General features: G+C 42.7%; 1 protein-coding gene across 1 annotated transcript; it reads right to left on the reverse strand.

The window, feature by feature from the left end:
- Positions 1 to 399: 399 nt before the first annotated feature.
- On the reverse strand, positions 400 to 21,099 carry KAT8 (lysine acetyltransferase 8). Its single transcript, XM_026683489.2, has 11 exons — positions 20,683 to 21,099; positions 17,483 to 17,557; positions 14,043 to 14,218; positions 13,217 to 13,270; positions 12,659 to 12,823; positions 11,802 to 11,891; positions 8,285 to 8,425; positions 7,077 to 7,170; positions 6,606 to 6,756; positions 5,343 to 5,497; positions 400 to 1,969 (listed from the first exon to the last, which is right to left on the reverse strand). The coding sequence occupies exons 1-11, from the start codon at positions 20,942 to 20,944 to the stop codon at positions 1,905 to 1,907; spliced, it is 1,428 nt and encodes a 475-aa protein (XP_026539274.1). The 5' UTR covers positions 20,945 to 21,099; the 3' UTR covers positions 400 to 1,904.
- Positions 21,100 to 25,440: the final 4,341 nt, after the last annotated feature.

Raw genomic sequence — 25,440 nt, forward strand, 5'->3', positions numbered from 1 at the left:
TGGCATGAGTTGGTCAACAGTCTGGGATTATGATAGGTGTGCAATTCTTATACAAAACTCTCACCGGACCCAAGCCGATCAAGAAAAACAACCCAGTCATATTGAGGTTGAGTGTGTTAGTCAAACCTTGTGAAAATGAGGAAGAGATGCATTCGTAAACCCCTTCACAACAAGGGTAAGAAGTGTGAACTACCTGTTACGAAAAGGACATAGTTTCTGTGACCTAAGCATACTGATACAAATCGGTCTTCATGTTCTGCTATAGGTTTGTTCCTCCTTAGAAGGATCTTTTCTCTAGTTTCCCAGCGCTGTTCCTTGTCGCTGGCAGTTTTTTCACTGTGCCACCATTAAGGATCAGCTGTAGTTCTTGTAAATAAGTCATAAAAATGGCACAGCACATGGGTTATGTTTTTTTTATTAAAATATTTTTTAAGCAGAACACACTATATATATATGGTATACACAATAAAAACTACAGCAACTATGTGACTAGATGTTTCTACCCAAGACATCCACAAGCTTCAGCCTCCCTCCCAAAATCACGGTCCTCAGGACTGAAAGTATGCGAGGACCTCAGCGGAAACGGGTGGTATGGAGACCGGCAAGTTTTTCCTCTTCGGTCCACTTGATCGCTTCAAGAGACTTTTGATCTTTTGGAAAAGTCCCTTCTCATTTGATCACCATCAAATGCGGTTCATACGATGGAAGGGGAAATGTTGAGTAATATCCTACAATATCCTTCTAGAAAAACTCCCAATCCGGAGTTTGTCTGTTCATCTGGGTAGCCATTTAGAAGGGCACCTAAGTTAAAAGCATGTTTTTTCCTACCCTCGTTCAGCATTTTGTTCCCAGAGAGAACCATTTCCTTTGAGGCTCTGCAAAAGGAATTAGTTAATTCCTTTTAGTAACATCATATAAGCAACACTGCACTATGGAATAGCCTTTTTATAGGTGCCTATTTCCACTTTTTCCTGAGTCTTAACACCCAAATCCTGACTCTCATGCTGCTGGCTACTCAGCTTTCAACTCTAAGAAAACTTATTTTTTGGGCAGCATTGAACTTAAAAATTGACTCTGGAGCCAGTGATACTACTTCAAAACACACTCTCTCTCTTTTCCCACATTGGTAATAGCTATGTGACAGTGGAAGGATTCAAGCTGCTTATCTAGTATACCTAAAAACATGCTTTGATAGAATGTCCAAAGTACTTGCCTCTTTTTGAAGATACGGAGAGTGACAACAGATCTACCAAGAGACTTAAGAGAATTTACAGAAGACACATTTTCCCCCAAAATTTTGAACCAGGCTGATTGTTCAATGTTTCAATGTTGGAGATCTCCAGCATCTCTTTTGGAGAAGTCAATCCTCCTTCCTAGCTTAGTCAATAATCTAGTTTTCAGTATTACTGATAGTAAATGGTGCCTCCAACTTGTGTCGACCATTTGCTGCTCAAATATCCAATCCCTGTGTTTATTTACTGCTCAGATCTTGTTCTACCATAATTCTGCCATATTTAATCACCTGTTAGAACTGTCAATAAGAAATAATAGAATGATTTATCTGCTCCTTTTATGATCAGAATGAAGATACCACTTCTATTTTAGAGAAGACACCAGGTTTGGCAAGAAAGGAAAAAAAAACAGTTCTATATGCAGCAACAGAAGAAAAAAAAGTGGGGGGATAAATAAGTAGTTCTTCATTCAAATGAACCCACCTAGGCAGAATTGCTGCAAACTCAAAAAACACCTGTTTTCAGGTGTTTCTCATAACCCCAAACTACCTGTTTCATGTATGTTCTTTCAGTACAAGACTGACAGCAATGCTAAATTACTGAACATATTCTAAAATAAAAAAAAGCAGATGTGGAGCCAAAACCTTTCAGTTTTTCAAGACAGTTTTTCCTTCACTTCTTGGAAATCTTGGCTTGCTTGTGTTTAGGAGGGGCCCATCTCAGGCAGAGAGAATCCACTGGAGAAAAGAGGGAGGAAAAAGGAAATAAGAAAACTTGGTAGGGAGGGTAAGGGGAAAAGAGCAGAGCAGTCAAAGCCCATCACCATCTCGAATGGGCATGGATGTCCCCGCCTCAACTGAGAATGCTGAAGAAATTGAACAGGTTGACCAAAGTGAGTACTAGAGAAAGCACAACAGATACCCACCCTGAATAAAATTATGCCTTGGGTTGGTAACATCAAAAACAAATGCAGGCTTGACTTACAACCATTCAGTGACTGAAGTTACAACAGCATTAAAAAAAAAAAGACCTATGACCATTTTTCACACTTACGATGGTTTCAGCATTCCCACAATCACCTGAACAAAATCTGGATGCTTGGCAGCTGGCTCATATTTATGACGGTTGCAGTGTCCCGAGGTCATGTGATCTCCTTTTGGAACTTTCTGACAAGCAGAGTCAACGGAGAAGACAGATTCACTTAACAACTGCAGTGATTCATTTAACAACTGTGTCAAGAAAAGCTGTGAAATGAAGCCAAACTCACTTATGTTGCTTGGCAACATAAATTTTGGGATCAACTGTGGTCCTAAGTTGAGGACTACCTGTAAGTGCCATATCAGATTCATTTTAGATTTAATAGATCCTTGCTGGCCATTCAGGCCATCGTGCAAGAGTTTATGCCTTGTTTGTACCAGCTTCACATCTCTTCAGCTCTGCCCAACAGGCAGCTCCTGACCCAGCCCCCCCCCCTTCTGAAAAGGAAAGAGATTTGTGAGGGGGTCCAAATAATCTCCCTGGAGCTCCTGTTATATAAATGACATGTTTAGGTAACAGGAGCAATGTCATCAGCCCCCTGGGGGAAAAATAATAATGCCCCTTTCAGAAAGAATTGGCAACATCTAATTTGTTCCAAGATGACTCTTAATAGACACTGGGCATGGTTGCCAATAAATTGAAAGCAAGTTATGTGGCATTTAAATGTTTGCACTCATAATATACAAATATTTGAGTTTCTTTGCGTTTTATGTATATTGGCAAGGGAGGACAGACAACGCTTTCTGCCTAAAACAACCTTGTTCTATGAATGTCCATCACTTGAAACACGCTTCAAATAAAAGGCTAGCCATTTCTCAGCGTCTCTTCTGCATTCCAATATGGGAACATGAATAAATAATCCTGCCCGGCTATCTTAGGGGAGTTAAATATTAACTGCCTCGGCTGGTGCAAGGGAAATGAAATCAGTTAACAGTTTGAAGTCCATTCCTTGGAAGGAATCCAAGTGCGTCAGTGTAGCTGGGACTAAAGGGCACGGCAAAGACCGGACAGCTGTTCTATGAGTCAGGAAAACTAAAAGTTTAGGAGCAAGAAGCCCTCAGCACTCCGTAAACATGTAGGTGAAAAATAGAACACAGAATAGGAGGACTTGGAAGGCACCTTGAAGATCTTCTAGTCCAACCCTCTGCTCAAGCAGGAGACCCTATACCATTCTCAGACAAGGGGCTGTCCAATCTCTTTGACACTCTTCTTAAAAGCTTCCAGTGATGGAGGACCCACAGTTTTTTAAGGCAAGCCGTAACACTAGTTAATTGTTCCCATTGACGGGAAAGTTTTCCTTATTTCTAGGTTGGTTCTTTCCTTGGTTAGTTTCTTTTCCTGCCTTCAGGACCTTTGGAAAATAGGACTCCCCCCCGCCTTTGTGGCAGCCCCTCCAATACTGGAACGTTGCTATTATATCACCCCTGGTTCTTCTTTTTACTAGACTAGATATACCCAGTTCCTGCAAATGTTCTTCATATGTTGCTTAAGAATGCTGCTTAAGGAAAAACTGGGAAACTGAAGTCACCACAGGTAGTCCTCAACTTACAACCACAATTGGTACAAAAACTACTATTGCTAAGCAATGGAGTCATTGTAAGTTGTGTTCACTTTTATGGCCTTTCTACCATAGTCATTAAGTAAATCACATGGACTTTAGCAGATGTAGCTTCCTCCATTGACTTAGCTTTTGGAAAAGCTAAGGAAAGGGAAAGTCACAAATGGCAATCATACAACCCTCGGACATTGCAACTCTCCTGAAAATATACCTGGTAGCCAAATGCCCAAATTTTGATCAGAGGGACCACTGCAATGGTCACATGTGCGAGGACTGATCATGAGTCACTTTTTTCAGCACAGTGGTAACGTTGAATGTTCATTAAATGAATGATTGTTAGGGCTTAAAAGATCGATCTCAAGAACTTTAGAGCACTGAAGATCAGGAAAAACTACAGATAGTCTTTGACTTACAACCTCAGTTGAGCCCAAAATTTATGTTGTTCAGTGAGACATTTGTTAAGTGAGTTTTGCTCCATTTTACAACCTTTCTTGAAACAGTTAAGTGAATTACTGCAGTTGATAAGTTAGTAACTCAGTGATTAAGTTAAGCAAAGCCCCATTGGGGTTTGCTTGTTGGAAGGTCATAAAAAGGGGATCAGGACACAGCAACGGTCATAAGTATAAACCAGTCTCCGAGCATCTGAATGTTGATCACGTGACCGGGGTGCTAGAAAGGTTGTAACTGTGAAAAACAGTCATATTTCACATTTTTCAGTGCTGTTGTAACTTTGAACAGTCACTAAGCGAACTGTTGTAAGTTGAGGACTACCTGTATATGTTTTAGAGAGAAAGAAAAACAGACATCTCTACACCCACACAAGAAAGTTAAAAGACAGGAAGCAACATGCATGAAGACGGTTAAAACTGGGAATTTAAAGAAGTGATAGGTGGCATTAAAAAAGGAAGTAAGATCGAGGCAATGCAATTGTAAGACTGCTTGGAAGCCGCTTCTGGACTTTGTTCTTGAGGTGGAAAAAAAATGAAACTTTGATTTTGGGTTTTACCGATTAGATAGACTTGTTGTTACAGAAATGGCTAGTTTATGCTACTATGTAAAAGTATAAGTTGAGGTTTGATGTTACTGCCTTATCCTACGGCATCAAAGGGAGTTGGAAGTAAATGACTTCCCCCCCCTTGCTTCCCCCCACTCTTCTCTTCCCTTTTCCCTTCCCTAATATCCCCATTTACTTTTGTATTTCCTTTGTATGCTGTATTAAAAACTAATACATTGTTTAAACCAGAACTGCACAGGCAAAAAAAGTTGCGGGGGGGAGGGGAGCGCTGCAAGGCAAAAAGCTAAATCTAGCAAATTTAAGAAGTAGGCTGGAGATGATTTCAATTCTGCTATCACTGCAGATCTGGAAATGGTACGCAGGCAGAGAGAGAAAAAGAAAGAGAAAAGGGAAGGAGCGCCATGTTGAATATCCCAATACAGATCTCAAGACTTTGAGCCGAAAGCGGGATGAACTGCTACTGCGTCCTGCCCCCCACCATTTTCCCATTGGCCGGTACCTGTGATTGGCGGCTTCTTATACTGAGCACTTTTGAGATGCTCCTCCACCAACTTGGGAGTGACGCAGATGACGTGCTGCCCCTTCCAATACTTGACCATGTTCAGGGACTGCAAGGTGCTGATGATGTCATTCTGCGTGATGCTCGTCATCTGGCTGTGCCGAGGGAAACAACACGGTGCGCGTCAGCCAAACAAGGACCAGATAAGGGGAGGTCAGGGGCCCTTTTAAATAGGCCTCATGACGTTCAGTGAAGGCTGCTCCATGGTCAAATGCTACAGAAGGGCTCACGGTCTCAAGGCCTCAACACCCACATCCCTTGCTATAGGCCGTCCTCAGCTTACGGCCAGAATTTCCATTGTAAGTAAGGCAGTGGTTAAGCGAGTCCTGCCCAATTTTGTGACTTTTACTATGGTTAACTGAATTGCTGCGGTTGTTAAGCGAATCATACAGTCGTAAGCAAATCTGACTCCCCCCCCCCCGACTTTGTTGGAAGTTGACAAATGTTGGCTCCCAATTAATTATGGATCACACGACTGCAAGACTCTGCAGACATCATAAATACACGGCAGTTGTCAAGCCCCTGGATTTTGACCATGTGACTGTGGGGAGGCTGTGACGGTCATAAGTGTAAGGACCCGCTGCAAATCAATTTTTCAGGGCCGTTGTAACATCAAATGGTCACTAAAGAAATAGCAATTTAAGACTTATATTCCGCTTCACAGCCCTCTCTAAACAGTCTGCCCCCAAGAATCTGGCTCCTCATTTTACTGACCTCGGAAGGATGGAAGGCCGAGTCAACCTGGAGCCCCTTCAGAATCGAACTCCAGGCTGAAGGCAGAGTTAGCCTGCAATACTTACAACAGCTCATTTAGTGGCACTGAAAAAAGTGACCTATGAACATTTTTCACAAGACTATTGAAGCATCCTCGTGGTCATGTGATTTATATTCGGATACTTGACATTTATGATGGTTGCAGAGTTCAGGGGTCATGTGATCCCTTTTTGCGACAAGGAGAGTCAATGGGGAAGCCAGATTCATTTAACAACCATGCGACTAATTTAAGAATTGTACTAAGGAAGTGAGAAAAGTTGTAAAATGGAGCAAACTCACTTAACACATTTCTCACTTAACAACATACATTTTGGGCTCAATGGTGGTCATAAGTTGAGGACTACCTGTACTGCATTCTAACCACTGGGCCACCAGGGCTCTTTTTTACATTTTACTGCCTGTATGACTAGTAGCCCAATCTCCACTCACCTGAGATCCTTGATGGAAAGGGTGCCTCGGAAGTCCCGAAGAATCTCGAGTAACACCCAGGACCAATAGCTACGGTAGCTCAGCTTGCCAAGGTCCGAAAGGGGCTTTTCGGGGGATCCTACTGTGCTTTCCAGTTTGGAGAGCTCATAGCCTGGGGAGGAAGAGATCAGAAGTCAAGGCCTCAAAGCACCTCAGTTCAGGATCCAGGCATTTCAAGGGCAAGGAAAAGCTCAGACCAGATCAAAACTCACACGCTTTAACCAAGGGACTTCAAAATGTTACAGTTAAATATTCAGAATCGTGATTCAGATTAGGTACCCCTTAAGTGATCGGGATACCAGGGGTGGTAGAAGTTGTCATCAAGGGGACAATGGATCTATCTATAAATCCAATATCAGGAAGCAATGAAGAGGCTGATAATCAACTCTGAAGTTTATCCTTATCATTCTATGGCTAAGAAAACAAGCTTACTGAATGCGATGAGGAATTTCCCATAACCCCGTCTCTGGTAAGGGGGCAAGGTTAGGATACAAGCCACATTATTTCCATCTGGAGATTCCTTCTCCTAGAGGGGAAAAGAAATCACAGGAGTCAAACAAATGACGCCGTGGAATCTAACATTATTAAGCAGAGAAATCAAGATCCAGAAACATGTATTTTTTTTTTTAAAAAAAGTCACCAATTGCATCTGTTATATCTGGCAAATCTAAAAAGCTTGCTCTACTGTCATGGATGAAATCTCTGCTTCCTGTCCTGCTGCAAACTTTCTGCTAAACTAATTTTCGTATTGATTTATTTACCATTGTCTTTCCTTCCTTATGTATTTTAAAATTACCTATAACGTTTGTACCCCATCAATCATCCAAACGCTCAAGGTAGCCTGAATACCATGTTCTTTTCCAATTTAATTCTAAGAGCAATCTAAGAACAATTTCTTCTCTCCCTTTCTGTCAGATGTCAAATTAATAATAATTGAACAAATACTGACATGTTTCTGAAACTGGATTTTCTACTTCTGAGCTTTTCTTACCACACACTAATTTTAAACACACTAATTTTAAACACACAGAAATAAGATTCTAAGTGCTCACTTGGGAATGCACATAAAAGAAAAAAGCAACAGCACTCTTAGTTTAGAATATTTGCTGAATTATTTGGATCAGCCATGGTTTGGTAGAACTGAAACCCACAATGCTTGGATGGCTGTGTGCAAAATAAGACAGAGGTGGAGTGAATGGGGCCAGTACAAATGGCCTCTCTTGTAAAAAAAATTCCTGATTTTCATTCAGCCCTAATTTTCCAGAGCTTTTCCTCCTTTCCCTCTCCACAACCATTCTTGATATCATCCTTGCCCCTCCCAATCTTCCTAGGACCATCACTTTTCTCAACTTTTTCCCTGTTCACATGAGGACCCAGATTGTTGGGAGCAATGTAAACCACTTAGAGAGGGCTGTAAAAGCCCGGTAAAGCGATATATAAGTCTAAGTACTATTGCTATCTATCCCAAAGCCCTTGTACCTAGAACAACTGTTTTAGTCCCTGGGTCAAAAGAGGCTAAGTTTTGATTCAGCCACCAGTAGTGCACAGAGTATTTTGCACACCCCTAGGGTTTGTCCAACCCTTAAGATCACAGCTAGTTACAATTCACTCTCCACCCTGTGAACACCTGCAGCCAGTACCTTGGAAAAGTAGCCAACGATATGGGCTCCTTGCCTGTCCACCTCAGTAAGGATGTAGAAGACAAAGGGCTCCACGTCAAAGTAGAGGGTCTTATGATCCAGGAACAGTTTGGCCAAAAGACACAAATTCTGGCAATAAATCTGGGGGGAGCAGGGGGGAGGCGGGGAAGAGAAATCAAGAGGCAGTAAGGACACAAGCAAAAAGTATGGAATCTAGGATCAAAGAGAAGGAACACCGGCTTGCCTGAATGTTCGTTTTCTGTCTATGTGGAGTGAGCCCAGATAGGATGGGTTATCTCAGCTTAAATCAATAGGACTGAGTCTGCTCAAATTCAAGCTCCGCCCCTTTGTTGTGGCCACTCCCCAGCTTTCGACGAAGCATCAAGGCAGACAACACGTGATTCAACTACAGCAAATAAGCAGACACACATTAATGCACCCCCCTTGCCGACCCCTGACCAGACGAATCAGGGCGGGGCTGGACTCACTCCACAAAGACAGAAAATGAACATTCAGGTAAGACAATGTTCCTTTTCCTGTCTATGGTTACTTGAGTCCAGATAGGATGGGACAAAGAGCCTGCTAATTCCAGGGAGGGCAAAAGTCTGGTCCTACTTACGTCACTGTTCATGTACACTTTGCAGGACTCTTCTGCCGAAAACGGCATCTGCCGCAGCAAAAGTATCAATGCGATAATGGCGGATAAAAGGAGACAGACAAGACCAAGTGGCCGCTCTGCAAATCTCCTCAATGGGGGCTTGAGTAGCCTAGGCTGCCGTTGTCGCTGCACTCCTGGTGGAATGTGCTCTCAACCCTCTCGGAATCGGAAGAGCCATCGTGTAGTAAGCCTTAGTGATGCAGGCCCTAATCCACCTGCCCACCGTCATAGGCGACACCTTCAACCCCAAGGAATTGGGTTGAAATGAGGCAAACGGCGCCTCCGTCCTCCTGATGTAAGTCTTCAAAGCCCTCCGCACACCCAGAGTGTGCCAAGATCGCTCGAGAGAGTGGGAAGGAGCAGGGCAAAAATTGGGAAGGACAAGTTCCTGTGCTCTATGAAATCTGGAATTGATTTTAGAAATAAAGGAGGGATCTAAGCGCAGCACCAGTCTGTCTGCGTGGAAGACACACAAGTCCTCCTTGACAGAAAGAGCGGCTAACTCCGAAATCCTCCTAGCCGAAGTGATGGCTATGAGGAATGCCACCTTGAGAGGAAATACAAGGTTATGGATTTAAGGGGTTCAAAGGGTGGGGACATTAAAGCTTTTAGAACTTTGGGAAGGTCCCAGGTGGGAAATCTGTGAACCACTGGTGGTCTTATATTGGAAGCCCCTTTTAAAAAGTTACAAATAGTCTGATTGAGACAGGGAACCTTTACGATGCAAAAACACTTCCATTTGCGCCGACCATCTGTCTGCCAACTCTTCAGCCAAAACATTCTACGGGCAGCGATGGATGTAGTGATGGCCTTGGAGGCAAACCTGGCGCTATTCAAAGTAGCGTCTGCAGTGAATTCTGTGGTTGCGGCCAATTTATGAATATCCTGATGAATGCGCACGTCAGATGCAGGGACATGGTCCTGCAACTGGCAAAGCCACCATAGAGAGGATCTTGTGAAAAAGGAGGCGGCCGAAGCCTCCTTAACTGCCCAAGCAGCTGCCAGGTGAGTGCATGCACTGGAGGGATTGCTTGATCCTCTTATCTTCAGCTTTTAGTGCCTCTTCAGGATCTGTTGGATTGGATGAGGCAGAGATCATAGCTGCGACTGGTGCATCAACTGTAGGCACCTGCAGGGAGCTTGTTAGCTTGGGCCCCATGGTAAAGAACGCCTCTTGTTGGCCAACAGCGATGAGGAAGTATCAGGGGCTTCCATCTGTTTTTGTATAACACTGAGGAATAATCTAGGGACAGGCACCATTTCTGGTCTTACAGCTGGTTCATCGAAAAGTTGATCAGGTGGCACCTTGCCATCACCCTCTGTTTCACCAACATCAGCCCCAGGCCACAACTTTGCAGTTTTTTTGGCTTTGAATAATAAAGCCCTAAAATTCTGTGCATCAAAAATGCCAGTAAAAGAAGGTCTCTCCGGGGCCATATCCTCATCCTCTGAGAAATCAGATTCTTTCTTCTCTTCTTCAAGGGCTCTGCCAGCAATGCTGGGTAACAAAGGCATTGGTGAACCTCTGTCTCTGAAGGAACAATAGGTTTTTCAGACCTATTTCCAGAAGCCTTTGTTTCCTTCTGGACTTCTGGTTCAGCTCTGGCTTGAGGGGCCCTCCTCTTCTGTCTGCTTCTGGATTTTCCTTTGGAAGTGGAAGGGCTTGGTTCCCTTTCTTGCTCTTTATCAGCCATCTCACCTGGAGAATGAATTAATTCACAAGAAAGAGGCAGGGAAGGGAGGGGACTTGCTGGAAGGAGGAAGGAGAATTAATAAATCCACCACAAGTAATTAATGCAATAAAAAGGCCAGATCTAGAAACAAAATAATCATCTTTCCTGGTAAGCCGGCTTAGCAAGCCTGTGAAGGCAACTGCTGGGCTGCAGCACACCCTGCCGGTCACACACCAGGTTTTGGACCTGCAAACAGGTCAGAATGGCGCCCACGCGATTTCCTCAGTGCGGGAGACTCCCTGACGCTGGTCTGCAACCCAGCACTGGCAACGTGGCTGATAGCGCCCTTCAGCTGGGGGTAATCCCTGCCAGCTGGGATCGGGCCGATGCCCGATTAAGCGGCTACTTTGCTTCCTCCAAACGTTCAGCAAAGCTCTCTGTGGCTTCTCCCAGATCTTCAAGCCTGTAGGCTGCTGTGCTGAGCGTTTTGCAGCCAAGGCGATCAATACAGCCAACCAGGAAGCGAAAGAGAAACCGCAAGCAGTTTCTATTGCTGCCACGCTGCTGCGCCAATCAGCTGGCTGCCCTTATCAGGCCGATCGCCCAAGAGCCGTCCCACGTGGTCTAGGCTCCCCGCACTGAGTCTGAAGCCCTTCACGCTGTTTCCCAGTTCTGGGAGCTAAAATTAGCTCACTCACCAGTCTCCAGCAGATTCCAAGCCTCAAAGGTCTGTTTAAAACTTTTTTTCCCTTTTTACGATCAGGCTCCAATTACAGCTATATTGGAGCCTTGTAAAACACGTAGAGTCCTGGCTAAGACTGAGTTGAAAACTGGGGGGTGGCCACAGCGAAAGGGGCGAAGCTTGAATTTGAGCAGATTCAGTCCTATTGGTTTAAGCTGAGATAACCCATCCTATCTGGACTCACATAACCACAGACAGGAAAACTACCTGTTGTTTGGCTTATTTTAAAAGGGACTTGCAAACGTGGGGAGAAGTAAATTATATAGTAGTTAATGTCTGTTTATGACTGTTGAGAGTGACTGGCTTTGTAGCTGAAGAGCCAGATTTTCCAAACAACGAAGATGGAAAATGCAGGTTCCCAAAATAGCAAAATAGACACTTAGGCCACAAAAAATGAGCACAGGAACAGCCACAAGAAACCCTGCAGCTGAAGTGGACTCTTACCTTGTGATCTTTCCCATCCACCTCATATACTGAAATGTTGTTTTTGCGATAGATTTCTTTCCCTGGAGGTTGCCGCCACTGACATTGGCCCTGGAACAACAAGACGACAACCTATGAGTACCAAAATTGATGTTTTTTTTTTCCCTGAGGAATTCCACCTGATGACTTGTTCAATGCAGCTTCTGCATTTATTTGGCTTTTGACCAGGTTATTATTCTCCAGTTTCATTTTAGCATTGTTCGTTTAGATTTTTCCAGCTGATAGGACTGGAAGTACTGAAACTAAATACAGGTAACCTTTAACTTGCAGAAGTTTGTCTAGTGACCGTTCAAAGTCATGACGGCACTGAAAAAAAATGACTTACAGCCATTTTTCACACTTATGATCACTGCAACACCATGGTCTTGTGATCAACATTCAGCTTTTTGGCAACTCTTGACCTTGGCCTCTTGACTCGTATTTATGATGGTTGTTGGGTCCTGCCATCATGTGATCGCCTCTTGCAACTTTCTGACAAAGTCAACGGGGAAGCCAGATTCGCTTAACAACCGTGTTATTAACCTAACAACTGCAGTGATTCACTTAACAACTACAGCAAGAAAGGTCGTAAAACAGGGCACAACTCACAACAACTGTCTTCACTTAGCAACAGAAAATTTGAGTTCAACTGCGATTGTAAGTCGAGGGCTACCTGAACGCAAATTCAAATGTACTGATATTCACAGATCCCCAAACACTGCTTGCTCTGCCTTCTGATACTGTCCCATTCCACTTACAGGTTCTCTGGTGCTCAATTCTCTCCCGCCCCAACCTTCCCCAGCCCTAGGCCCCTGGCAACTGTCCTCCCCGTTGCGTACAAGGTGATAGCGGTAAGTCTTCTCAAACTTCATATACTTGAGGCAGTATTCGCAGATCCACAGCTTGGGCTGCTTCCCGTAGTCTTCTGGGAATGGTGAGAAATACCAAGCATCAATCTCATAGTTCCCGATATGGATTTTGTCCACGTATTTCACTTTGGTGATCTGAGAAGAGACAAAAGTAAGCGGTGTTCTACAAACACAATCAGAGCAATAGCAGTTAGACTTATATATCAAATATATATATATTCCCTGGCAGTGGGAAGAGACAGCTATAGCAATGGCACCTAGACTTATATACCGCTTCACAGTGCTTCACAGCCCTCTCTAAGAGGTTTACAGAGTCAGCCTATTGTCCCCAACAATCTGGCCCCTCATTTTATCAACCTCAGAAGGATGGAAGGCTGAGTCAACCTTGAGCTGCTCAGAATCGAACTGGTCAAGTGAGCAATGTGTTAGCCTGCAAAACAGCATCCTAACCACTGTGCCATCACGGCTTGTAATGCTCCCTTTTCCAAAACTCTTTGGGTTTCAAGCCAGGTACGGATAAACACTCACCGCCTCATGTTCTTTCTCCAAAGCTGCTGTGGTGGGGTCCATCTCAGCATATGTCTGTGGTGGGGGAAAAAAACAAATTGAGTACCAACAAGCATTTCCTGGAAAAACCACTTTCTACTGCCACCATAAAGATAGCAATAGCATCAAAAGTACAATTGTGTACAGGTAGTCCCCCGCTTACAACAGTTCATTTAATGATCGTTTGAAGTTGCAACAGCACTGAAAAAAGTGATGTATGACCATTTTTCACACTTATGACCATTCCATGATCACATGTTCAAAATCCAGGAAATTGGCAATTGGCACGTGACGGTTGGTGTCCTGGGATCATGTGATCCCCTTTTGCGGCCTTCTGACAAGCATAGCCAATGGGGAAGCCAGGTTCACTTAACAAATGTTCCACCTTCCCTAACTTAAGAACTGCAGTGATTTGCTTAACAACTGTGGCAGGAAAGGATGTAAAATGGAGCAAAACTCACTTAACAATGGTCTCATCTAGCAACAGAAAATTGGGGCTCAACTGTGGTCTTAAGTCGAGAACTGTGTTGTTTTTTTCCACCCCACCTCTGGAATGGACAGAGGTAGTCCTCAATTTACGACCGTTCATTCAGCAACCACAGCCTCTCCACTGCCTGAGGTGCCCCATGCTCCACATGATTACAATGGGGAGGCTCGGGATTCCAAGGGTGCCTCGCTTAATGAGAGCAGCAATGGAATGATTGTAATAAAATGGGCACAATTGTGGTTTTTGTGAGTTGAGGGCTACCTTCACTGTGTAGCACAGCACAAATTCCACCTTCCCAGCCATCCCTCCCTTGCACATCACCTTTTGGACATGGTTGATTTCGTCATGCTTGCGCTTCTGATTGCGTGTGATCTTGCGCTCGGGCTGCTCAGAAAGCTCATTCATGTATTGATCGGTATTCTTTTGCACAGCATCTTTGACTGTCTTGGTGAGGGCCAGGCGGTTCTTATCCACCCACTCATCCAGACGTCGGTTGACTGTGAGAGACGGAGGAGAGATAGGAGATTGCAAAAATCTCACCATTCCCCCCACTCCCCTTCTAGCCATTCCATACAAAATGTTCTTTAGCTAACAACTGAATTATGGGAACGAGAAGGCCGATCCACCCTGCCTTGCTCTACTTTGAGGTGAACAGAATCTACTGATGGACCTCTAGATCAGGGGTGTTCCATCTTGGCAACTTTATGACCCGAGGACTACAACGCACAGAACTCTGGCAGCTGAAGTCCGTAAGGCCTTGTTGGACATCCCTGATCAAGATGATCAGCAAGGATTTCTGACCGCTAGGGATTTATCAACAACAAACAAAAATCACCACTGGAAACAAAGCTTTGGCTGTTGTCCAAAGTTGTGCACAGCAGCTTCAATTCTGGTATTAGAAAAAATTAAAACCCTCAATTGACATTAAGCAGAGTCTTCATCCTAATTTCCATCAATAAACTCTCCTTCAGCTTCTTCCTTGAGTTCATTATTGAACTGAAGGCATACAATTTTTTCTTCTGCTTCTTTTTTCTTTCCTCCTACAAACTGGGATAATTGGCACAACATGAGTTACATCACACTGTGCTAAGGCACACTATGATGGTTCTTTATCTAACAATTTATCATTAGTGTGCAGAAAAAATACAACTTTACTTAGAAAGCTACCTAAAGCTACATCTACACTAAATCTCCCTAAACTCATCTAATCTCAAAGTCAACTTAATTTATGGAACAACGGTTCTTCCAGTAGAGCTTCCATCGAGGAGACCATGATCGTGTGTGGCTTCGATCCGTGCTTACCCTGTTGAAGGGGTCCCTACAGGACCGGAACCATCAGACCCTCCTCGGAGGGGTGGGGGAAGAGGGGGAGACCGACAGCCGGGTTGAGGGGAGCCGCATCTCCCCTCCCTGGCTTGCTATACTACCCTGGAAGACAGGGAGAAGAGGCAGTTTTAATGGCTGCCCTGAAGACAGGAAGCTACCAGGACTTAAGTGTGTGCTGGAGTGCTGAGCGGCGTGTAACCAGATAAGAGAAGCTGAACTTTTTGTTTTAATAACCCTGAAAAGCAGAAAGAAGGATTCCTCGCTTGAGAGTATAACAGCAGCGAATGGAAAACAAGAGGACAATATAAGGTAAATAAAAACTGAACTATAAAAGAGCTATAATCTTCGGGGGATGGGATTGGGAGACCCTGTGCTGTCTTCGTTCACTTCCTTCCTCTGCGGCCACTCTCAGTCAGTATTGATAGGAGGGGAGAGATCCAACCCTCGCCCACTGGTTTACGGGGTTCCGCAGGGCTCGGTACTCTCTCCGCTCCATTCAACATTTATATGAAACCGCTGGGTGAGATCATCCGTCACCATGGACTGAGGTATCACCAATATGCTGATGATACTCAGCTGCATGTCTCAGCCCGTGGTGAGTTAAGTGTTGCTGTGTTCTCCCTCTCACAATGCCTGGAGGCTGTTAGGGGCTGGATGGGGAGCAATGGGTTGAAACTAAACCCTTGCAAGACCGAGTGGCTCTGGGTCTGGGGTTCATTGGTTCAGGGAGAATTGCCACCTTTAGTCTTGGATGGGGTGGCACTACCCTAAACAGACCCTGTGCGTAATCTAGGGGTTTTCCTGGACTCACGACTTCTGTTCAAAGAACAGGTGGCAGTCGTGGCCAGGAGGGCCTTTGTGCAACTGTGGGTTGTGCACCAGTTATGCCCTTTCCCGAACCAACAGTCCCTACTCACAGTCACTCATGCCCTGGTCACTTTCTGTCTTGATTATTGCAATGCGCTCTATATGGGGCTGCCCTTGAGGAGCATCTGGAAGCTCCAGTTGGTGCAAAATGCAGTGATCCGCATGGTTTTATGCAGACCCCAGGGTGCACATGTGTCACCTCTCCTGCAGGAGCTGCGTTGGTTGCTGATTTGCTTCCGGGCGCAATTCAAGGTGCTGGTTTTAAAGCCCTTCATGGCTTGGGTCCGGGTTATCTGAGGAAACATCTCTTGCTAGTGACATCTACCTGACCCATTAGAGGGAGGAGGCAGGGAATGTTGCATGTCCCACCCCTGAGGGAGATACACTTGGTGGGACCTAGAAGAAGGGCCTTCTCTGTGGTGGTTCTGTCTCTCTGGAACAGAGATTAGAATGCCCCCCTCATTAATGCTATTCTGAAAGGAACTGAAGACCTGGTTTTGCTAACGGGCCTGGGGAACCAGGAGAGGGATGGAACCCATCAAATAGCTAGTGTGATCCGCTGTTGTCAGGGTTGGGGGTGGGAGTTGTTGTTTTTTTGTTTTTTTTTATTTTATTTTTTGTTTTCCCAAATTTTGTTCTATTGTATTTTACTAATTTATTTGATTCTTTTTGTTAGTTCTTATCGTTTTTATTTTTTCTTTTAAATATGATTTTACATTGTGTAAGCCGCCTCAAGTCACCATGGGAGAATAGGCAGCAATATAAATCAATCAAACAAACAAACAAACGAATAAATAAATAAATAAAATTAAAACTTTGAAAAGTGGAAGTGATATAGAGCCCCACTAATGGTACAAGACATTTTTTTCCTGGATGACTTTATGGAAAATTACTGGTCTTTTAAATGCGTGAATGAGAAAAGATATGAAATAAAAGACTTTAATAGAACAAGAACCCCGGAAGCTTAAAAGAAAAAAAAAAGGGGGAGATTGCAGCAAGAGGATAAATGAAGGCAATATCTTGGGACTGTTGAGGGTTGATGTGCAAAGGAAACAGAAAGTCCAATAAGGAAAAGAGAAATAAACGGAGCCTCTTGGCAAGGATTACAATTAACTTTAATAAAATAAAAAATAACACAATTGATTAAAAAATGGAAGAAGCAAGCAAAGAATTTAAGTTGGAACTGCAATCCGTGAAAGAAATTTATCTAAAGATTAGTTGAATGGATAATAATTTGAGATGATATTAAAAAAGTTGAAAATGTAACTATGACTATGTATAAATATTGTAATCTGGAACCACGCTGCTCACGTGAAGAGATGTGTAAAAAATAAAAATAAAAAACTTTGGGAATAAAAAAAATTATGGAACAACTTAATTTATGGAAGACTTCAGGAAAATAAATAAAAGCACAGTTATATTTAATTAGATTAATTCAGATGGTTAGGAATTCAAGGAATTATCATTCCAGTTTATCTGCAGGGCATGAGATTAGGGAAGACTGAACTAGATCAGGAATTCTAATTTTCTCTTTGTTATTCAGATCAGAATCTTAAAACACCACTTACATCCTACATAGTGAACATAAAATTCCTCTCTGGCTTCTTGTTCGTTGAGCCGAGACTGAATCACCTCTGCAGAATCTGAAGGGGAAGCAACCATAAATCTGGTTAAAGGACATTTCAGTTATGAAAAGTGAGAAATATAAGCCAGTAAAAAGACTACAAAGCACATCTTTTTTTTCAAAAGGCAGCAAGCTAGCAAGGAAAAAGCCTATAAAAATTTAGTTCATTCTTACCATTCAAGCTTGAGGCATTGATATGGATCTTGTGTACATGTAGTCCTGGACTCATGACCATTCAAAGTTACAACATCACTTGAAAAAAGTAATTTTTTATAGTTCTTCTCACTTACAAACATTTTTCATACTTACAAGTCAAGCATCCCCTTGGTCACATGATGAAATTTCCATTGCTTGGCAACGCATCTTGAGGTCATGTGATCACCCTTTGCGTCCTTCTGACAAGCAAAGTCAATGGGAGAGCCCAATTCACTTAACAGCCATGTTAGTAACTTACTATGATTCACTTAACAATTATAAGGTCGTAAAATGGGGCAAAATCCATCGATGTTCAATTGCAATTAAATTATACAATGTTCAGTATATTAGAGGTAATCCTCAACTTACAACTGAGCCCAAAATTTCTGTTGTTAAGGAGACATTTGTTAAGTGAACATTTGCCCCATTTTATAATATTTCTTGCCACGGTTGTTAAGTGAATCACTGAAGTTGTTCAATTAGTAATAGGGTTATTAAATGAATCTGGCTTTCCCATTGACTTTGCTGGTCAGAAGTTTGCAAAACAGCATCACGTTACCCCGGGACATTGCAACCATCATAAATAGGTATGAATCAGTTGCCAAGCATCTCGATTTTGATCACATGACCATGGAGATGCTGTGGAAAACAGCGGTAAGTCACTTTTTTCAGTGCCATTAGAACTTTGAACAGTCACTAAACGAACTGTTGTAAGTCCAGGACTACCAGTACTGTTAATCAGATGTAATAAGGATCACAATTTTAAATGACTGTACTGACACTTGAAGCTGGAAGAACAGACAGACATCAGGCAGCAGTATCAGTCTAGCTTTGTGTATGATGTAATCGTTTATATGAAAATGATCCTTCCATTGGTGGCTCCAAAACCGTGTTATCTGCTTCAGAGCCCAATATGATAAGCTTCCTTCTTCTCCTTGCAGAAATGGATTAAATGAGGACACCCGAGCATTTCACAATTATGTGCAGCTCATCTTAATGCTTAACCCTACACAGAATGAATTTGGCTTTAGATATTTTGTGGCATTTTAGGAATCTTTAAAGTAATTTGAGATTCTAAGTTTAAATCAATAATTGTCTTTATAAATAATAACTACTATGCCAGTGTTGGAGTTCGAGGACAACTAGTAACAAATGGGCTACAGCAGTTTTGTGGACGGGCACCAGAAGGGGGGTGGGGGGTGGGAGAGGAAAGAGGGGATGATTCTGTGTGACTACAGCTCCATTTACACAAATGGAGCTGCACATCTGAGCACACTTGCCCCCTTATGAGACCCGATACTGAGCCATGGCCCAGGGACCTCTGGACTATAGGCTTCAGGGCTGTTGGCTGAGCAACCAGACCCGGCAGCTGTAGGACAACTGGAAAAAAAGGAGTCTACCCGTCATAAATATACAAAGATTGAAAACAAAGAAATAATGACAAAAACCAGTCAATAGCAAAAGGCAGTGTTACTTACAGCGGCTTACAATCTGTGATGATACTTTTAATACCTCATAAAACATCATCATCTGCCTATCCCAGGGTCTTGGGAAGGATTCACAGGTAGACAAAAATGCCAAATTGGGTCTAAATATCTGGCTGATTGGGCAACCAACAACAATAATAACTTTAGAATTCAAACAGGTAAGCACCTGCCACATAACATCCCAGAATTAATAACTATCAATAAGAAAGACAGAAAATCTGGATAGTGATTGTTGCAGTACCTGGGGGCTGCAAGAATAGAAGAGAAAAAATTACAAAATGCAAAAAAACCCTGCAAATAGAGTGACTAGCGACTAGCATAGAAAGCAAAAATGGTATTAATAGTAATAGGCCCAAGTAAAAAAGAGGCCATCTTTCCTCACCTCTGGTAGAGGGTTTCCTGTTTGAGCAGAAGGTTATCGGACTAGTAGACCTCCAAGTTCCCTTGTAATTATGTTATTTTGTCAACACAAGGCAGCATTCACAGCTGCCTTGTATTTTTCTCCACAACAGTCATTCACTAAACTTCCAGGGACATGGGTAGGCTTGAATCTGGTCCTCCTTGGCCGTAGTCTAATATTTGAACTACAGGTAGGTCAAAAGACCAACATTGAGCCCACATTTCTGTTATTAAGTGAGACATTTATTAAGTGAACATTTTCCCCACTTCACGACCTTTCTTGCCACTGTTGTTAAGTGAATCTCTGCAAAGTTGAAAAGTTAGTAACAGAGTCATTAAGTGAATCTGGCTTCCCCACTGACTTGGTTCATCGGAAGGTGGCAAAAGGGGATTATGTGAGCCCAGGACCCTACAACTGTCATAAATACATGTCAGTTGCCAAGCATCCAAATTTTGATCACATGACCATGGAGATGCCGCAAAGGCCATAACTGTGAAAAACAGCCTTAAGTCACTTTTTTTCAGTGCCGTTGTTACTTTAAATGGTCACTAAATGAATTGTTGTATGTCAAGGACTGCCTGTACATTTAGTGACTGTTCAAAGTTATATTTGAAAAAAGTGACTTAGGACTGTTTTTCACACCTAATGACCATCGCAGCATTCCTATGGTCATGTGATCAATATTCAGATGCTTGGCAAGTGGTTCATATTTACGACGGTTGCAGTGTCCTGGAGTCACACAATTCGTTTTTCGAATCCCCTGGTCATATACATTTTTGCAACCTCCTGACAAGCAAAGTCAATGGGGAAGCCAGATTCACTTAACAACCGTGGCCAGAAAAGTCGTAAAGTGGGGGCAAACTCACTTAAACAACTTAGCAACGTAAGTTTTGGGCTCCCTAACGGGAGGACTCCCTCTGCTTCAAACCCCGGGATGTCCTAATCGTCGATCAAAGCGCATTGCGGCAAGCGTTACGACGACGCGAGTCCTGGAATACACAAACACACACAAACAGAGCGCTGAAACACAAAAGGGAGGGAGGGCGGGGAGGGGGCACTTACGCCACGTCCCGTCCCCTCGCCGACATAGGTAGGTCTCTCCGATCTCCACGGTGACTTCAGCCTCGCGAGAGGGCGGCGACGAGGACGGGCGGCTCTGGTGGCCCAGGCCTCCCGCGCTGCCTTGCCTCGGCGCCTCCTCTTCCTCTCGCCCCCCCGGCCCCAGGCGTCGTGAGTCCGAGCCGGGGGGGCTACCCCGGTCCCCTCCGCCTTCGTCCGCAGCGGATGCCGTGTTGCCTCCTCCGGGCCCGCCCGCCGCTGCCATGACAACCGCCACAGCGACAACAACTCAGGCGCGGGGAAGACACCCCAATCGCATCTAACGGCTCTCCCCCCACAACTACCTTACAGGCCCAAACCGGAAGTGCTTTCCCTAGGTCATCATAGAGAAAAAACTTCCAGGCGAGGGCGCATACGTGTGACGTCACCAGCACTGGTCACATGATGCCACTCCTTCCTCTTGAGCTGTACTGCTGGGAGACCGAGTTTCCTGGCGGTCTACGGAGATTCTATCATGGTTGTCTCAAAGGTGCTTTGTTTTTAAAGGCAACTGGACTTTTTTTTTTTTTTTTGCTAAAGTCCAGTTGCCTTCTGGAAAAAAAAGCACTTTTGGGATGAGTTCCCTGACATTTGATTCACAGTGATATTAAGGTGGAGAAACCTGTGCTTTCTTTTTCAGGGATACCGTGTCAGACACCGATGGACCTTCAGATATTAATTTACAATTCTCAGAAGTTCCAGCCATTATAGCTAATGAGGAGGAATGATGCGAATTGTAGTTCAAGAACATCGCTGCAGCATTGTTTAGCACGGTGGAGATTGTGCTTCCCCAGCTGTTACCCAAATTAAGTGGGATGCCCTTTTGTTGGCCATAGGGATTATTTTATGTTAAAACTGCTCAATAAAGAGTAAAGCGGGTATAATTAATTTTGCCATGGGCCATTATAGTTATTATTATGCATCATGTCTAGTGAAAAGGACATGATAGCAATGTTCCAATATTTGAGGGACTGCCACGAAGTTCGCATTCAGTTTTTGGTCACCACATTACAAAAAAGATGTTGAGACTGGAAAAAGTGCAAAGAACAACAAGTAAGATGATTAAGGGCTTGGAGATAAAAACATGAGTGGTTGCAAGAATTGGGAATGGTCAATCTAGAGGAAAAGAAGGACTAGGGGAGACATGATAGCAATGTTCCAGTATTTGAGGGGCTGCCACAAAGAAGAGGGGGTCAACTTATTTTCCGAAGCACCAGAACAAGAAATAAGACAAGAAACAAAGGATGGAAACAAATCAAGGAGACAAGCAACCCAGAACTAAGGAGAACAATTAAATCAGTGGAAGGGTTTGCCTTTAGGTGCTCTATCACTGTTAAGGAGAGACTGGACAGGCATTTGCCTGAAATGGTATAGGCTTTCCTGCTTGAGCAGGGGGTTGGACTAGAAGACCTCCAAGGTCCCCTTCCAACTGTATTGTTTTGTTATATTGCAAGTATGTAAGATAATTAAATTGAAGGGACTGAATGATCAAAAGATACCACATATCGAGATATACAAAATCAGACAAAGATTAATTAGGAGATAAGACTCATAATAATCTCATGGTCATGTAGGATCCTCTGAATATAAATATTTGGAGTTCCAAAGGAACTTAATTTAAAAAAATTGTCATGCTTCTTGTGAGAATTGGGGCTTGTGAGAATATGGGGCTTTTAAAGAAAGGTAATTGTAAGTTGTATAATACTACATCAGAGATGCTATTGAAGGATTTAATGCATTTGATTATCTGAGACACTTTCCACTGACACTTTTTTTGTAAACTTTGATGAAAAGAATATTTTTTAAAAATTTTATAAACCTGATGCACCGCAGACAAAGCTTGAGGCTGTATGAAATTACATTTTTAATGAGCTGTTATTGAGAAACACTGATGAAAGCATATGATTACAATAAATCTTAAACACCATCAGTACAAAATTAATAAAATGCACTAGGGCAAATATTCTATACACAGCCTTTTACTCAATTGTTATTCAAGAGTAACACTAAGGAACTTACTTAATGTACAAAGGACAGGAATGTTTCTATTGTTCTCTATGAAAAGAGCCAGCATAAATGAAAACAAGGCTTTTAAACAATCTTTGATTTCAGACAATTTTTTGATGCCCTATTTGGTGAGTTTTAAGTTAAGTGCTATCATGGCAAGTAAAGCAATGTTTTAAATTTAACATTGCTCTTCAAATTTGTTGTAGAAATTGTTTTATCTTATATTCTAACCAGTGGTGGGATTCAAATTTTTTTACTATCGGTTCTGTGGGCATGGCTTGGTGGGCGTGGCAGGGGAAGGATACTGTAAAATCTCTAGTCAGAAGTGGTATTTGCTGGTTTTCAGAACTACTCAAAATTTCTGCTTCCGGTTCTCCAGAACTGGTCAGAACTTGCTGAATACCAACTCTGCTTCTAACTCTGTTTTTGGTATCCTATTTCCCCATGAGTGCCAGTTTGGTATAGTAGTGAAAGCATCACTACTGAGACTAAGTTCTAGTTTCATGGCTCCTGCCTTAGATACAAAGCCAGCTGGATGATCTTGGGCCAGCCACCTACTCTCAACCCTAGGAAGGAGGCAATGGTAAATCACTTCTGAAAAACCCAAGAAAAAGCCAAGAAAACCATACAGAGTTGACCAGTCTCCAAGAATTGGACACAACTGAAAGGAAAAAAAAGTATTTCCCATAATGTACAATTTTGGAATAACTGGGCTACATCAACTTATTGTTTTGACCCTGTGGGCAATAATATTTTCTTAAAAATTGAGGATGGATTGACATAGAAAAATTGGATGAATGACTTCTAAGAATTGTGCAAGATGTGATGCGAATAATTCATGAAATAGGAGAATGCAGGAGGAATTAGTTAAAGCTTTGAAACCATCCAAAGATATCTACAGATAGTCCTCAACTTACAACAATTCATTTAGTGCCTGTTCAAAGTTACAACACTAAAAAGAAAGTGACTTATCTTTTTTCACACTTATGATCGTTGCAGCATTCCTATGGTCATGTGAAAACAAGACATTTCTTCACACAGATGTTAATTGAATTGCTGCAGTTGATAAAATTAGTAACCTGGTTTTTAAGTGAATCTGGTTTCGCTATTGACTTTGCTTGTCAGAAGTTCCCAAAAGGGGATCTTGTGACCATAGGATACAGCAACGGTCATAAGTATGAACCAGTGGCCAAGCATCTGAATTTTGATCACGTGATCATGGGGATGCTGCAACGACTGTGTGAAAAACAGTCATAAGTCACATTTTTCAGTGCTGTTGTAACTTTGTCCAGTCATTAAATTAACAGTTATAAGTAAAAAACTACCTGTATTGTCATAGCCCTAGGATTTTCAAGGCTTTTGTTCTACTGTTTAGATGGTTCTCAACGTACGACTCTTAAGTCTGGCCGGTTGTTAAAAGGTCACAAGACTGCGCTCAATTTTACGACTTTTTGTGAGGTGGTTGTTAAGTGGATATGGCGGTCATAAAGCAAGTCATCTATTGTGAAGTGAATCCATTGCCCACAATGGGAGTATTTTTTGCTGAAATCTGGAAGTAAATGCCAGTTTCTAGCAACCCTCCCCCCATAAATCCAGGCCATGTGACCATGGGACAGTACAAATAGCCATTAAAGGTGGACCAGTTGCTGAGCAACCCAAATGTGATCGTGTGACCGCAATGAAGGGCCTGGTTATCAGAACTTCAGATCTGGGTTATAAGCAGCCCTGGGGCCTGCCCATTAAGCAGTCATAAATTGAGGACTACCTGCCTTCTTTCTGCCCGAATCCATGAAACTCACAATTCACACTACCTTGCAAATATCCCTCCCGTCGATTTTGTTTCGAAAAAGAGTGTGACTTCACCACTGGTATGATTCTCCTGCCCTAACATGCAGCTGTCACAATGAAGCAATCAAGTTGAAAACTGGGCTATTCCAACATTGTCACATACTACTAGGACCAGATCACACCCTATTTTCAAACATGTTACCTGATAGGGGAAATTCAGTCTCAGTGATTGAAACACTAGTTTCTGTGGAAACGACTAAATTACAGGTATGTGTGTCAGATAGGCTTCTGGGTTATTTAACTGTAGAATAGCATTCAGATTCATTTTGTTTTCATCCTGGCTCTTACAAATGGAGTTCCGAAGCTAATTCAGGAATATTGACTAAAAAAATACCACCCAAATTTGTCAATGATCTGATGACTTAATTAATGAGACACTCATATGTGACTTTTGGAGTTCAGTACTTCATCGATTGTTCACTTCTTGAGATGAGTTCATGAGATGTCATAGGTCACCACTAACAATGGTTCCTCCTGTCCATGGTTTTTGTAGTAGAGGGTCCACAGAGCTTGAAATGAATCCGGTACAAGTCATCAACAGAAAAAGTGAGCAATCCTAGAATTCTGAGCAGTTACACCTCTAAAAAGATAGGTCTGTTCCATAATGATAAAAGGGCATTTAGAAGTTTTTACAATTATTCTAAAATCCAGTCAATAGTCAAAATGTCTCAGTTCTCAGATAGAATTTTACAGTCTTGACAGTGAAAGGAATTCCTTTGAATAAGAACTGGTAGACGCATCAGTATGGAGTTTTAAATCACTTTGTAGTTTTCTTGTAGTTATCATAAACACACCATCTGAATAATGTCAACATTAATTAAACTTCTTTAAAGGGTTAATAGATGTTTTCTAGATAATACTGTGGTT

This window comes from Notechis scutatus, chromosome Z, assembly GCF_049901735.1.
Source record: "Notechis scutatus isolate UNSWTSFEM ecotype Mainland chromosome Z, rNotScu1.2, whole genome shotgun sequence".
Classification (NCBI taxonomy): Eukaryota; Metazoa; Chordata; class Lepidosauria; order Squamata; family Elapidae; genus Notechis; species Notechis scutatus.